The sequence below is a fragment of the Lepus europaeus genome, chromosome 2 (genome assembly GCF_033115175.1).
Source record: "Lepus europaeus isolate LE1 chromosome 2, mLepTim1.pri, whole genome shotgun sequence".
NCBI lineage: Eukaryota > Metazoa > Chordata > Mammalia > Lagomorpha > Leporidae > Lepus > Lepus europaeus.
In genome coordinates this window covers 140,085,617-140,099,390 of record NC_084828.1, presented here as the reverse complement: position 1 = coordinate 140,099,390, position 13,774 = coordinate 140,085,617, and the positions used below count along the sequence as shown (strand labels likewise).

The 13,774-nt window shown below is 46.0% G+C and overlaps 1 protein-coding gene across 1 annotated transcript in view; it reads left to right on the top strand.

The window, feature by feature from the left end:
* GRK7 (G protein-coupled receptor kinase 7) overlaps positions 1 to 13,774 on the top strand; it is a 35,169-nt gene that overhangs the window by 20,153 nt on the left and 1,242 nt on the right. Inside the window, exon 3 of the mRNA XM_062178749.1 lies at positions 4,847 to 5,121. Coding sequence (XP_062034733.1) covers positions 4,847 to 5,121 — 275 coding nt within the window. The remainder of the gene's footprint in view (positions 1 to 4,846; positions 5,122 to 13,774) is intronic.

The following is a 13,774-nucleotide window of genomic DNA, read 5'->3' as shown; positions in this document are numbered from 1 at the left end:
GTTGCAGCACATCTAAGCTGACTTGCTCCTCTGTTTTCAAAACCATATCAATCCAGCCCAGTGCACTGTGTTGTATTGGATAAAGCCACCACCTGCAATGCCAGCATCCCACATGGGTGCTGGTTCGAATCCCGGCTGCTCTACTTCCAAATCCAGCTCTTTTCTATAGACTGAAAAAGCAGTAGTAGATGGCCCAAAGACCTGGGCCCCTTAATGTGTAAGAGACTCGGAAGAAGCTCCAGGCTCCTGGCTTTGGATCGACACAGCTCCAGCCGTTGTTGCCATCTGGGGAGTGAACCAGTGGATGGAAGACCTCTCTTTCTCTCTCTCTCTCTCTCTCTCTCTCTCTCTCTTTGCCTCTCTGTAACTCTGCCCTTCAAATAAACAAATAAATCTTGAAACAAACAAACAAAAAAAACAGATCAATCAGCACTGTGGGATATGGAACCTTATTTCCCAGGTAACTGCTAATGATCTGGTTTACACACATGCAGATACAGCCAGGTTAGCTCTCTGAGTAACCCTCAAGTGATGAAACATTACTTGATAGCAGAAGGTGGGTAGCTGCATTCCCTTCTCACTCTCTCCTGAGGCTCCTCCTGTGCTCTTTCCAGAAGATTCCCTGTGCCCGATGAGCTAGCAGCCATCCTGGAATCACACACCACCCCCACCCCCCAACTCCTTTTTCCACCTCATTTTGGAATAGATAATTCATTGCATGGTTCAAAATTCAGAAGATAAGAGGGGTATATTGTGCAAATTCTTTTTTTTTTTTTAATTTATCTATTTATTTGAAAGGCAGAGTTACAGGGAGAGGGAGAAACAGAGAGATCTTCCATCCTTTGGTTCACTCCCCAAATGGCTGCAACAGCCAGGGCTGGGCCAGGCCAAAGCCAGGAGACAAGAGCTTCTTCCAGGTCCCCAATATGGGTGCAGGGGCTCAAGTACTTAGGCCATCTTCCACTGCTTTCCCAGGCCTTTAGCAGGGAGTTGGATCAGCAGTGGAGCAGCCGGGACTTGAACCAGCACCCATATGGGATGCCGGCACCACAGGCGGACGCTTAACCTACTACACCACAGCACTGGCCCCACCAAATTCCTTAAAGGTCTGTAACTGCCCTCATATGCCCTGACTACAGCTTTTGCACATGCTCACTACCTGAATAGGCTGCTAGGTGGGGCAATCTCCCCACACCCTCTCTGGACTTCCTGCCCTGGTGTTAACCTTTTGACCCGTCTCCAGCAGACTCTAAATTCCCAAGGGCAAGGTCAGGCCTTATATATCTTCGTGTTCCTGGAACTCATTACAGGGCATGGCTCAATAGATGTTTACTGGATGGCGAATGGAAAACACACAGTCACCATCTTTTCTGTTGTTTATTTAACAAACTTCTGTTGGGCATGCACTAAGTGAGGCCCTGTGGTAAGTACCTAGGTTTGGATACAAAAATGAGTAAGACTATATCCTGGGCCTCACAGCACCTACATGACCCTTTTGTTTGGACAAATGCAAAACTGGACAAGACGCCAGTCCAACAGATGTAAACCAGGGCTGTCCCAGGCAAACCGGAACATGCGGTCACCCAAATTATATACCAGCTTCTGTGAAAACAGCAGGGCCCTGCTGACTCACGGCTAGTCTTCCAAAATACTTCCAAAATACTTCTGCACAGGCCAACTAGTCTTGATCAGTACTCGGCTCATTTATGCTTTTTCATTCTTGTGATGCATGTAGAAATTACCCGTGAAATTCCATATTCCTCAAGCATTTCATATACTGGGCACATAAAAAACATAATGACTTCATGAACAGCTAAGCACTTTGAACTTTGACATACTGAAATGCATAGTTGCAAGCAGGGTGTGATGACCATCCCATATATAAATGTCTTGGTTTGAACAGCAGACTCTGGCTTGTTATCTTCCCTGATGAACCTTTGGATGTGTATAGATTGTGTCCATTATGAACAACGGGGTTGTAAGAATCTCAGTATAAGTTCCTTTTCCTTCCTTCTGAGTCATGTCTTGAGACACAAATGCCAAAATTAACCAACCTCATGGATGGACAGGAACAGTTTGATTTCTTTTTTTTTTTTTTTTTTTGACAGGCAGAGTGGACAGTGAGAGAGAGAGAGACAGAGAGAAAGGTCTTCCCTTTGCCGTTGGTTCACCCTCCAATGGCCGCCGGCGGCTGGTGCGCTGTGGCCCGCACACCGCGCTGATCCGAAGCCAGGAGCCAGGTGCTTCTACTGGTCTCCCATGTGGGTGCAGGGCCCAAGCACTTGGGCCATCCTCCACTGCCTTCCTGGGCCACAGCAGAGAGCTGGCCTGGAAGAGGGGCAACCAGGACAGAATCCGGTGCCCTGACCGGGACCAGAACCCGGCATGCCGGTGCTGCAAGGCAGAGGATTAGCCTAGTGAGCCGCGGTGCCGGCCAACAGTTTGATTTCTACTGTTCTATGCCTGATTATTCTTCTAGAAGTCTGAGTTAATTTACAGAATACATGTATCTGCTTTCCACATCTCTGCTGATGATTTAAATGATCAGTTTTAGATATTAATGGAAACCTACAGTCACTTTAGGATGTTTCTTGTTTGTATTTTTAATTGCTACAGAAGTTATTCGTTGTGCTTCTGCCAAAAGCCAATTAATTTTGTGAAAACATGTTATAATGTAAATATATACTTTATAATCACAAGGCATGTTTTAGGTAATCGTTAAATATCTATTGAATGAATGTGTTAAAATCACAGTCACAAAAGGTTAGTAACATATAATTCCATTTATACGAGATACCTACAGTAGTCAAATCACAGCTACCGACTGTGACACTAACATGCAAGGGTGGGTGCCAGAGGCCAACAGGAAGGGAAATGGGGCATTGTTGCTTAATGGGTACAGAGTTTCAGTTTTGCAAGATGCAAGAACTCTGGAGATTGCTTGCACAATAATGTGAATGTATTTAAACAAGACTGAACCATACTCTTAAAAAACAGTTAAGATGGTAAATTTTACATTAGATGTACTTAGCCACAATTACAAGCTTACATGTGTTTTTAACCCAATGATCATTTAGCATACATTGTCACTAAAAAAAAATGCCTACAGTATTTGGGCAGCATATTAAATAAAATGTCATGTGAAATTGGAATTTTCTCAGTTAAAATCATGGTGTTAATTATTTAATGCATAGACAGGAAGAGAAGAATGGTTTTAATGTCATCACATAGCAAATAGAGTAAGAAACATCATGGGTTAGATAGTGTGTGGACATACACCATTACTACCAAAATATTCCACCTTAAAAAATACTTTTAGGCTGGTGCCATGGCTTAACAGGCTAATCCTCCGCCTTATGGCGCCGGCACACCAGGTTCTAGTCCCGGTTGGGGACTATCCTGGTTGCCCCTCTTCTAGGCCAGCTCTCTGCTATGGCCCGGGAAGGCAGTGAAGGATGGCCCAAGTGCTTGGGGCCTGCACCTGCATGGGAGACCAGGAGAAGCACCTGGCTCCTGGCTTCGGATCAGCACGATGAGCCGGCCGCAGCAGCCATTGGAGGGTGAACCAATGGCAAAAAGAAGACCTTTCTCTCTGTCTCTCTCTCTCACTATCCACTCTGCCTGTCAAAAAAAAATAAATAAAATAAAAATAAATACTTTTAGTTTTCTATTATCCTTGAATCTTTTTTTTTTTCTTTTTGACAGGCAGAGTGGATAAGTGAGAGAGAGACAGAGAGAAAGGTCTTCCTTTTTGCCGTTGGTTCACCCTCCAATGGCCGCCGCGGTAGGCGCGCTGCGGCCGGCACACTGCGCTGATCCGATGGCAGGAGCCAGGTGCTTCTCCTGGTCTCCCATGGGGTGCAGGGCCCAAGGACTTGGGCCATCCTCCACTGCACTCCCTGGCCACAGCAGAGAGCTGGCCTGGAAGAGGGGCAACCGGGACAGGATCGGTGCCCCGACCGGGACTAGAACCCGGTGTGCCGGCGCCGCAAGGCGGAGGATTAGCCTGTTGAGCCACGGCGCCGGCCATCCTTGAATCTTAAAAAAAGAGGTAGAGCTTCTGAGATCAGAGAGACAACTCTTTTTTTTTTTTTTTTTTTTTTTTTTTTTTTTTTACAGGCAGAGTGGGTAGTGAGAGAGAGAGACAGGGAGAAAGGTCTTCCTTTTTGCCGCTGGTTCACCCTCCAATGGCCGCCGCAGCTGGCGACAACTCATCTTAAAGATGAAGTGGTGAGGGGCTGGGCACAGCAGTGATGACACCGCAACCCACATCACAATGCCTGGGTTTGAGTCCTACCTTGAATCCTGAATCCAGCTTCCTGCTGATGCAGATCCTGGGAGGCAGCAGATTACAGCTCACATATGAGTCCCTGTCACCCATATGGGAGACCCCGATTGAGTTCCTGGCTCCTGGCATTGGCTTGGCCCAGCCCTGACCATTGTAGGAATTTAGGGAGTGAAGTAGTGTGTGGGAATGCTTACTTGGTTCTCTATCTATCTATCTATCTATCCATCTATCTCTATCATCTATCTCCTCTTTCCCCTTTTCAAATAAATAAAATAAATAACTTTTTTTAAAAAAAAGATGAGGTGATGAGACTAGGAGAGGCTAAGTAATTTTCCCACTTCAAAAGCAGCCATGTCTGTCCCTTAGCTAACAACTCTTTATGTCTTATTCATCAGGGACTGCTGGGAAAGCAGAGATAGAGGAGGTTAGACACATTGCACGCCAAACAAACTAACAAGGAAACAAAAGGAGACAGGGTATTGGGTAGGTGACCAGCAGTGCCTGTTACACTCCCCTTAGTGGTTTTCTTTTGTTTTGTGTTTGGTTTGGGGTGCACAGGCTGGAACCAATGGTTACATGGCTCCCGAGATCCTAATGGAAAAGGTGAGTTATTCCTACCCAGTGGACTGGTTTGCGATGGGATGCAGTATTTATGAAATGGTTGCTGGACGAACCCCATTCAAAGATTACAAGGAAAAGATCAGCAAAGAAGACCTAAAGCAAAGAACCCTGAAAGAGGAGGTTGCATTCCAACATGACAGCTTCACAGAGGAAGCAAAAGATATCTGCAGGCTCTTCCTGGCTAAGAAACCGGAGCAACGCTTAGGCAGCAGGTAAGCCAGCCCAGAACGAGGCGACTGCTGATCACAGCGCTTCCCAGAGAGCCTGGGACAATACTTCGGATCTGTGGCATGTCTTGGAATTGAGGGCTATCATTTTCCTATGATAGTTGTATATTATTTTGTTGAGTATTTCCAGTGCTTTCAAACACTGTAAACACCTGATATGGAACACTCCAAGATACATTTTAAAGTGAAAAAAAAAATGAGGTACAACTTGCATGAAAAAGAGAGAAAGAATACATAATTCAAAAGTTATAAAGAATATTTCAATGAATACATACAAGGAATTTCTGGGATTGGTTGCCCATAAGAAAGGAAAATTGGGGCTGGTCATGGGGATGCAAATGAGAATTTGCACAGAGGCCTGTGCTGTATCGTAGAGGGTAAAGCTCTACCTACAGTGCCAGTGTCCGTTATTGGGCACTGGTTCGGGTCCTGGCTGCTCCACTTCTGATCTAGCTCCCTGCTAATGTGCCTAGGAAAGCAATGGAGGATGGCCCAAGTACTTGGGCCACTGCACCCATGTGGGAAACCTGAAAGAAGTTCCTGCTTCCTGGCTTCGGCCTGACCCAGCTCTGGCCATTGCAGCCATTTGGGGAGTGAACCAGAGGATGGAAGATCTCTCTCTCTCTGTAACTCTGCCTTTCAAATAAATAGATAACTCATTTTTGTAAAAAAAAAAAAAAAAAAAAAAGAATTTGTACAATATACGCATCTTGTCTTCTGAATTTTGAACCATGCAAATAAATTATCTATTCCAAAATGAAAAAAAAAAAACTATTTCAAACTATCAGTACTGATAGTCATACTTCCAGAAAATTCTGCCATTTCAAATGCCTTCTGTAAAATATAGTCAGTCATTCAACAGCTACTGAGGGAGACATATAATAGTTGAGGCCGGCGCCGTGGCTCACTAGGCTAATCCTCTGCCTTGGGGCGCCGGCACATCGGGTTCTAGTCCCAGTTGGGGCGCCAGATTCTATCCCTGTTGCCCCTCTTCCAGGCCAGCTCTCTGCTATGACCCAGGAAGGCAGTGGAGGATGGCCCAAGTGCTTGGGCCCTGCACCCACATGGGAGACCAGGAGAAGCACCTGGCTCCTGGCTTCGGATCAGCGCGATGCGCCGGCCGCAGCGGCCATTGGAGGGTGAACCAACAGCAAAAAGGAAGACTTTTCTCTCTCTCTCTCTCTCTCACTATCCACTCTGCCTGTAAAAAATAAAATAAAATAAATAAGTATAGTTGAGATTAGTTTTGCACCTCATTTTTTTGCTTTCTTTACATCTCAATATCTTCATATATATAATGAGAGGTTTTTGGGTGTGATGATCAATTTTCTGTGTCAGTTCCACTAGACCATAGTACCTACATATTTGACCAAGTACTCCAGATGTTTCTGTGCAGGTTTTTAGATGAGTTTCATATTTAAATCAGTAGACTTTGGTTAAAGGAGATGCCCCACCATGATGTGGGAGGGCCTCATTCAATCAGCCGAGGGTCTTCATAGAACAAGGCTGACTTTCCCAGAGCCAATGAGAGTTCTGCCATCAGACTGCATTTGGATTCCAACTACAACCCTTTGTGGTTGCCCAGCCTCCACAATCACATGAGCCAATTCCTTAAAATCCCTCTCTCTATCTCTCTCTCAACACGCACACACACTCTGTTGGAGAGAAAAAAATTCCAGTATCTTTTTTTAAAAAAATATTTTTTAATTTTTTTTTTTTTTTTTTTGACAGGCAGAGTGGATAGTGAGAGAGAGAGAGACAGAGAGAAAGGTCTTCCTTTGCCGTTGGTTCACCCTCCAATGGCCGCCGCGGTAGGCGTGCTGCGGCCGGCGCACCGCGCTGATCCAAAGCCAGGAGCCAGGTGCTTCTCCTGGTCTCCCATGGGGTGCAGGGCCCAAGGACTTGGGCCATCCTCCACTGCACTCCCGGGCCACAGCAGAGAGCTGGCCTGGAAGAGGGGCAACCGGGACAGGATCGGTGCCCCGACCGGGACTAGAACCCGGTGTGCCGGCGCCGCAAGGCAGAGGATTAGCCTAGTGAGCCGCGGTGCCGGCCTAAAAAAATATTTTTTTAATTTAAAAGTCAGAGTTAGAGAGAGAGAGATTTTCTATCGCTGGTTCACTTCCCAAATGGCCACAACGGCCAAGCCTGGGCCAGGCCAAAGCCAGGAGCCAGGAGCATCTTCTGGGTCTCACACGTGGGTACAGGGGCCCAAGGACATGGACCATCCTCCACTGCTTTCCCAGGTGCATTAGCAGGGAGCTGGATCAGAAGTGAAGCAGCCAGGACTCATATATATGTAAGAGTGTGTGTGTGTGTGTGTGTATACACAAAACACACATACATATATATGTATGTGTATATATTATATATATATGAGTATATATGTATATATCCCATCCCATATATATGGAATGCTGACACTGCAGGCAGTGGCTTTACCTGCTATACCACAGCACTAGCACCCCAGTACCTTCTTAGTAGCAATACTTGGAGACTCCATCTGTAAATTAAACTGATGAAAGATACAGCTTCATAAGAGAAAAAGACAAATTTTTATTCATGTACATAGGCTGGAATCACATGAGAAAAAAAATGTGACATGGAGGCAGAATTTGGAGTAAACATACCAGCTTTTTTTCAAATTTTATTTATTTGAGAGGTAGAGTTGCAGACAGTGAGAGGGAGAGGACAGAGAGAGAGGTCTTCCATCCACTGGTTCACTTCCCAAATGGCCACAATGGCTGGAACTGAGCTGATCCAAAGCCAGGAGCCAGGAGCTTCTTCCAGGTCTCCCACACGGGTGCAGGGGCTCAAGCACTTGGACCATCTTCTACTACTTTACCAGGCCACAGCAGGGAGCTGGATCAAAATTGGAGCAGCAAGGACTAGAACCAGTGCCCATATGGGATGCCGGCACTGCAGGTAGAGGATTAACCTACTGTGCCACAGCACTGGCCCCAGCATACCATCTTAACAGAAGAAGGGGAGAGGGAGAAGGGTGATATGAGAAAACAAATGGCTTTTAGGAAAGATAGATGGAGCTTCAGCAGACACGATGGGAGAAGTGACAGTGTCTGTGTAGTGTGGTGCTGGCTTCCTCCCTCTCCAGTGCGAATCTCCTGGGGAGGGGATATGGACCCTTGAGTTCTCTTGGGCAGATTGGGGAGTTCAGAACCTACATCTCCTAATGCTGATTGGCTCAAAATGATGTCACAGTGGTGCTTTCTGGACCTCTTCAACATTCTGTTGGCTCTGTTTCTTCAAAGAACCCCAGCTGAAACAGTGGAGCATTTGGGGGTTTAGACTTAATGTAGTAAAGGTAGGTAAAACATAGCTTCTGAATTATTCAATAAGTGATCATTATTATTCACTTGTTTTAAGGAAACGATCAGACACTAGTTTGACTAAACAGTAAGCTTGAATTTCTTAAATTACTTGGATTGAGTTTTAAAAATCTAAACGTATGTGCAAATCTAAACTCTAAACCTGGAAGTAGCATGACTGGCTTTGAACAGAGCACCGGGACTTAGGCAGCCAGGTTACTCAGTCATCTAAATCGTTGCCATTGGAGGCTCTGGAACAAGGTTGCCTTAGCTCAAGATGCTCCAGCATGGAGGTAAGCTGATTGGATTTTTCAAAATAGCCAAATAAGATTCATTTGTGGTAACTATCAAAGCATGAGAGATGATCAAACTAACTAATGAGTATTTTGAAGATAGATAAAATTCTACATTGTGTGGAAGTGAAATATGGAACTGATTTTCCTGTGTCGACGCTGAGGTTGTTAATATCAGTAAGGTCAGAATAGATCACGTCGTGGTAACAAGCAAAGCATCAAGTCTCAGCAGCTTGAAACAAAAGAAGAGATGATTTTTCAGGGAGGGCATTTGGTCTAGCAGGTAAGACACCTGCATCACCTATCAGAGTACCTGAGTTGGATGCCCAGCTCTATCTTCGGACTCCAATTTCCTATTAATTAGACTCTGGGATACAGCAGTGATGGAAGTAGTAGTTGGGTTCCTGCCAGCTTACATAGGTGACCTGCATTGAGTTTTCAGCCTGCAGCTCTAGCCAGGCTCAGCTCTGGCTGTTGCAGGCATTGGAGAATGAACAGCAGATGGACCTCTCTCTCTCTCTCTCTCTCTGTGTGTGTGTGTGTGAGTGTGCGCCTTGCAAATAAATAAATAATATATAATTTTAAAAAATTATTTCTCATGCACACAAAGCCCATTAAGGGTCCAGTAGATCTCCATAGCACCTCTCTTCCAAGCAGTGGCACAGAGATCCAGGCTGCTTCCAGTCTCACAGCTACGTTGGAACTTGTGACTTCCGATTGCCAGAGCAGAAGAGAGAACACAGAGAACTAACGAGGTTTTGTCTGGCACAGCTGGGAAGTGACTCACTTGACTTCACACACCCTGCTGTCCTCAGGTCCTGCGGAAGGGTGAGGGAGCTGGCTGGTAATGGCTTCTGTGTGCCCGGGCAGGAGAGGTGAACGAGCCATGGTGCCCACGAACAACCACGCTCTCCTGTCCTGGCTGTCAACTTGAGGAGCAGAGGGAACAGTGGCTGAGCCAGGGAAGCCAGCATTCTACAGATGAAGGGAACACCACTCAGGGGATGCCCCGATTAGCGTGTTGGAATGAAAGTCTATCTCGAAGCTTGACAAGCACACTTTGGATTGATAAACAAAATACTGACAAACTTCTTGATGAAAATGCCACCTCCTAGCACTAGATCATTGCTTGAAGCTGCTTCATCAGAGCCTTTTGATTAAACATCTGTTGTTGTGATTGTTTTCAGTCGATCTGTTTACGCCATTAGAGGAAAGACATATAACAAAAAAGCTGTTCAGTGAGAGACAAACCTTCTGACATTTTCATTCCAACTCTTTGTATTTTTTCAAAAATGCATTCAAATGAGGTAATGTTTGATGAACTCTGTGGTGTCCTCCAAGGCCAAGACAAATGCCTAGACAGCATGTTACACCGCGGAGTGCCAGTGCCCCTCCCTGCTGCGTACACAAGCACTTAGGATAAAATAGAGATCCTTCTTCGGACCTCACTGAAGAGGAGTTCTGGTTTTGCCTTTATGGGTTTGGGAGTCAGAGAAGAAGCCAAAGCTTTTCTGATCGTCTTGCAGAGGCTCTGATCAGAGACAACTATGACCTTTCCCAATAAAGAAAAACGTGAAACTCAGTTAAGTTTTTTGCAGCTTTTCTTCCAGTCCTTCAAAGCAGAACAAGAGCAAATAACCATGCAAGGCTGTGTCTTTCTGCAACACAACCCCGTGCCAATACCCACTGTTCTTGGCAGAACAAACCCCACAGTGTGGTCCTCATGGGTGGGCAGGTGGTCTCTTTGCTTCAGTGACTATTACAAGAAAATCTGTTATAATCTCCTTGTAGGCTTCCATAACAAAAGAGCCTGTGCTGATGATCTGACATATGATCCACTCCAGTGGGCAGAAGTCTGCCTTGCAGCTGCCCATTTGGATGTTGCCAAAGATGCCTCCATCAACAGCCTCTCCTATTTGTCCAAAGTATAAATTCAAGAGTAAAGTCATCTCTTGATGCCATTAGGAATGGTAGCACTGTGGTGAGCATTGCTAGTGCAAATGGTAAAACTGATTGGCTGTGCGGTGGCCTGTTCCGCGGAGCAAAGAGCAGAGGTTGCAAAGCCTCGTCCTTGTTGGTGGCACAGGCTCCCACGGACACTGCCTGGGCTGCTGTTCCCTAGTCTTTCATAATTAGTTGCAAAAGGGCTGCAGTCAGCCAAATCAAGGCCCGGAGGCCTGCACTGCTTGAGAACTGTTCATCCTGGTACAAGGACGGCCTTGCCAAGTCTGCCGGGGTTACCAAGCTCCTTGACACTCTCCATTGATCCACATTAAAGCTTCTCGGGGTGAGGTTTAAGGGCTTCTGGACCCCTCGGACAATGTGTTCCCGCTGCTGGCCACCATGAAGGTGCTGAAAACTCCCTCCTCATGGCACCTGTCCCGACTGCAACACCTTTTCTTTGAGAGACATAAGTCTGGGGTTCATTCCTGATCTAGGATAGGATTTGCATTGTCCTTCTGCCATCTTGAAAAATCCATCTGATGCTTTAGAAAGGTGAATACGATTGTGTAAATTACATCTCAGTAAACCTAAGTTTTAAAAAATCTGTATTGGAAGCTTCAATTTATCACAAGAACTCTCCTCAAGGCTCTTAATATTGTAGATTTCAAACACGTTTTGGGTACGTTGGGTCTGTAAGCTCTAGGGGATGGCAAGCCTGCATTTTTCCTTCTTTTGATGGATGGAAACTTGGTGGCTTTAGAAAGAAAAGAGACACCCTGAAGCCCCTCTGGATGCAGTGCTCCAGACACAGAAGGAAAAGTCTAGGAGCTCTTGATGGACTATGGACCTTTCTGGAAGGGGCAAGGCCTGAGACCCAGAAGAGCAACTGAGGCATGGCCGGGCGTCAGATGCCTCCAATTGAGTTTTTCAGCTCCATGAGAAAATTTGATCACAATCTCTCCTTTGGAAAACTCACCTATGTTCTCTGGTTTGCTCCGTTGCACAGCTGTTTAGGAACCCAGAAGCAAGTAAAGAAGTTAAAAGTACAGGCACGAGGGCCTGACTGGGCTGCTGTGCTGGTTAATGTAAGAGAGGAGTTTCACATCGTATTAGCCAAGAGTGGGCCCTGAATAAATGCTAGTTACCATCTGCGGTATCGTTATTGGTCTTAGCTTCTGGTCGTCTTACTGGGTAGAGTCTGCTACAGTTACCATTCAACGTGGTGGGGGAAGCTCTCAATCTTTTCCCAAAAAGCTTTTTGATATGCAGGATGGAAAATGTAAAAGGAGGATCAGGAGTGTATCAGTCTGTGTCAAAGTTGATTTATGATGGAAACTGATGTCTGCCAAATAGAAGACATTTCTTCATCACACCAACGCATCTATTCCGATCAAAGAAAGAAAAAAATTATTTTTGAATTTCAAGCCTCAAAATGACCCTTTTTAAATTTTGTTAGAGCCTGGACTGAAGAGGAAACAAGAGAGGTGGGGTAGGCAGGCCTAAGGTGGTCCCAGTGATCCCTGCCTCTCACGTTCACTGGCTTCTAGCGAATAAGACATGGCAGGAGTGATGAGGGGTCCTTTGAGGATGGGTAATAAAGACTGCAGCTTCTGTTTTGGAGTGTCTCCTCTCTCTGTCTCTCTGTTCTCACTCTCATTTGCCTTGGAGAAAGTCAGCCTTCGATGTCAAAAGACAGCCTTGTGCAGGTGCTCATGGAGTGAGTAATGGAGACTTGATGATGCCCCAGCCAAGCCTTCCGATGAGACCAGCCCTGCAACAGCTTGACTGCAGCCACGTGAGAGACCTTGAGCCAGAGACACCCAGTGTTCTCGACCCACAGAAACCGAGATGATGGGTGCTTGTTCTAAGGCACTGAATTCTGGGCCAATCTGTTATACAGCAACAGATAACTAGTAGAAGGGGTTCCACAGTTGGGAGTATACTCCTTTCCTAATTCTAAGCCATTTGCTGGAATAACTTCTAGCACAGAGGAGGGTTTCACAACAATAACCATAGTCTTCAGCACCAAATGTATGCTCATGCATACCACACTCAGTCATTGCAAATTACTAAAGGATTGAAGTCTTTGAAGAAATACCAAAGGGCTGGCATCATTGTGGCGTGTCAGGTAAAGCTGCCACCTACCACCTTGGGATCCCATATAGGCACCAGTTGGTGTCCTATCTATTCCACTTCCCATCCAGCTACTTGCTAATGTCCTGGGAAAAGCAGCCAAGGACAGCCCAAGTGCTTGGGCTTCTGCCACCCATGTGGGAGACCTGGATGAAGCTCCTAGCTCCTGGCTTCAGCCTGGTCCAGCCCTGGTCATTGCAGCCATCTGAGGAGTGAACCAGTGGACAGAAGATTCTCTCTCTCTCTCTCTCTCTCTCTCTCTCTCTCTCTCTCTCTCTGTAACTGACTTTCAAAATAAACAAATCTTTAAAGAAATACCACCAAGATTATTTTGGCTGTTGGGGAGGTATGTGGGGCTCCTAGAAATTATATCATGTTACAAATAACATATGTGTGCTGTAGACACACACACACACAGCAGTGGTGGGGCGGGGAGAAATACAGAGAGAGAGAGAGAGAGAGAGAGAGAGAACACAAACTCCCATTTACTGGTTGATTCCCCCAAATGGCCACAACAGCCAGCACTGGGCCAGGCTGAAACTGGGAGCCAGGAACTCAATCCAGGTCTCTAGAAGGGTGGCGGGGACCCTCACACTCAAGCCACTGCCTGCTGCCTCCCATTGTGTGCATTGGCAAGAAGCTGCAATCCAGAACTGGAGCTGGGACTCAAACCCAGGTACTCTCCTATGCATCCTAAGCGGCCTCTTAACTGTTACGCCAAACGTCCTCCCCTGATTGCTTTCACCATGTGAGTGGTGGTTATGTGGAACAAAGATTTGCTTAGATTGTTCTGTGTGACCCTAAAGAGACAACAACTAGAAGCTGCAGGCAAGCGGACCTGACCCCACTGAACTTTGCTGGTGCTCTCACCAAATACCAAAAGTTAGTCATGTCAAGTGCTCAACTCTGAAAAGTCACATCTACAGGTGCATACTGTTAGTA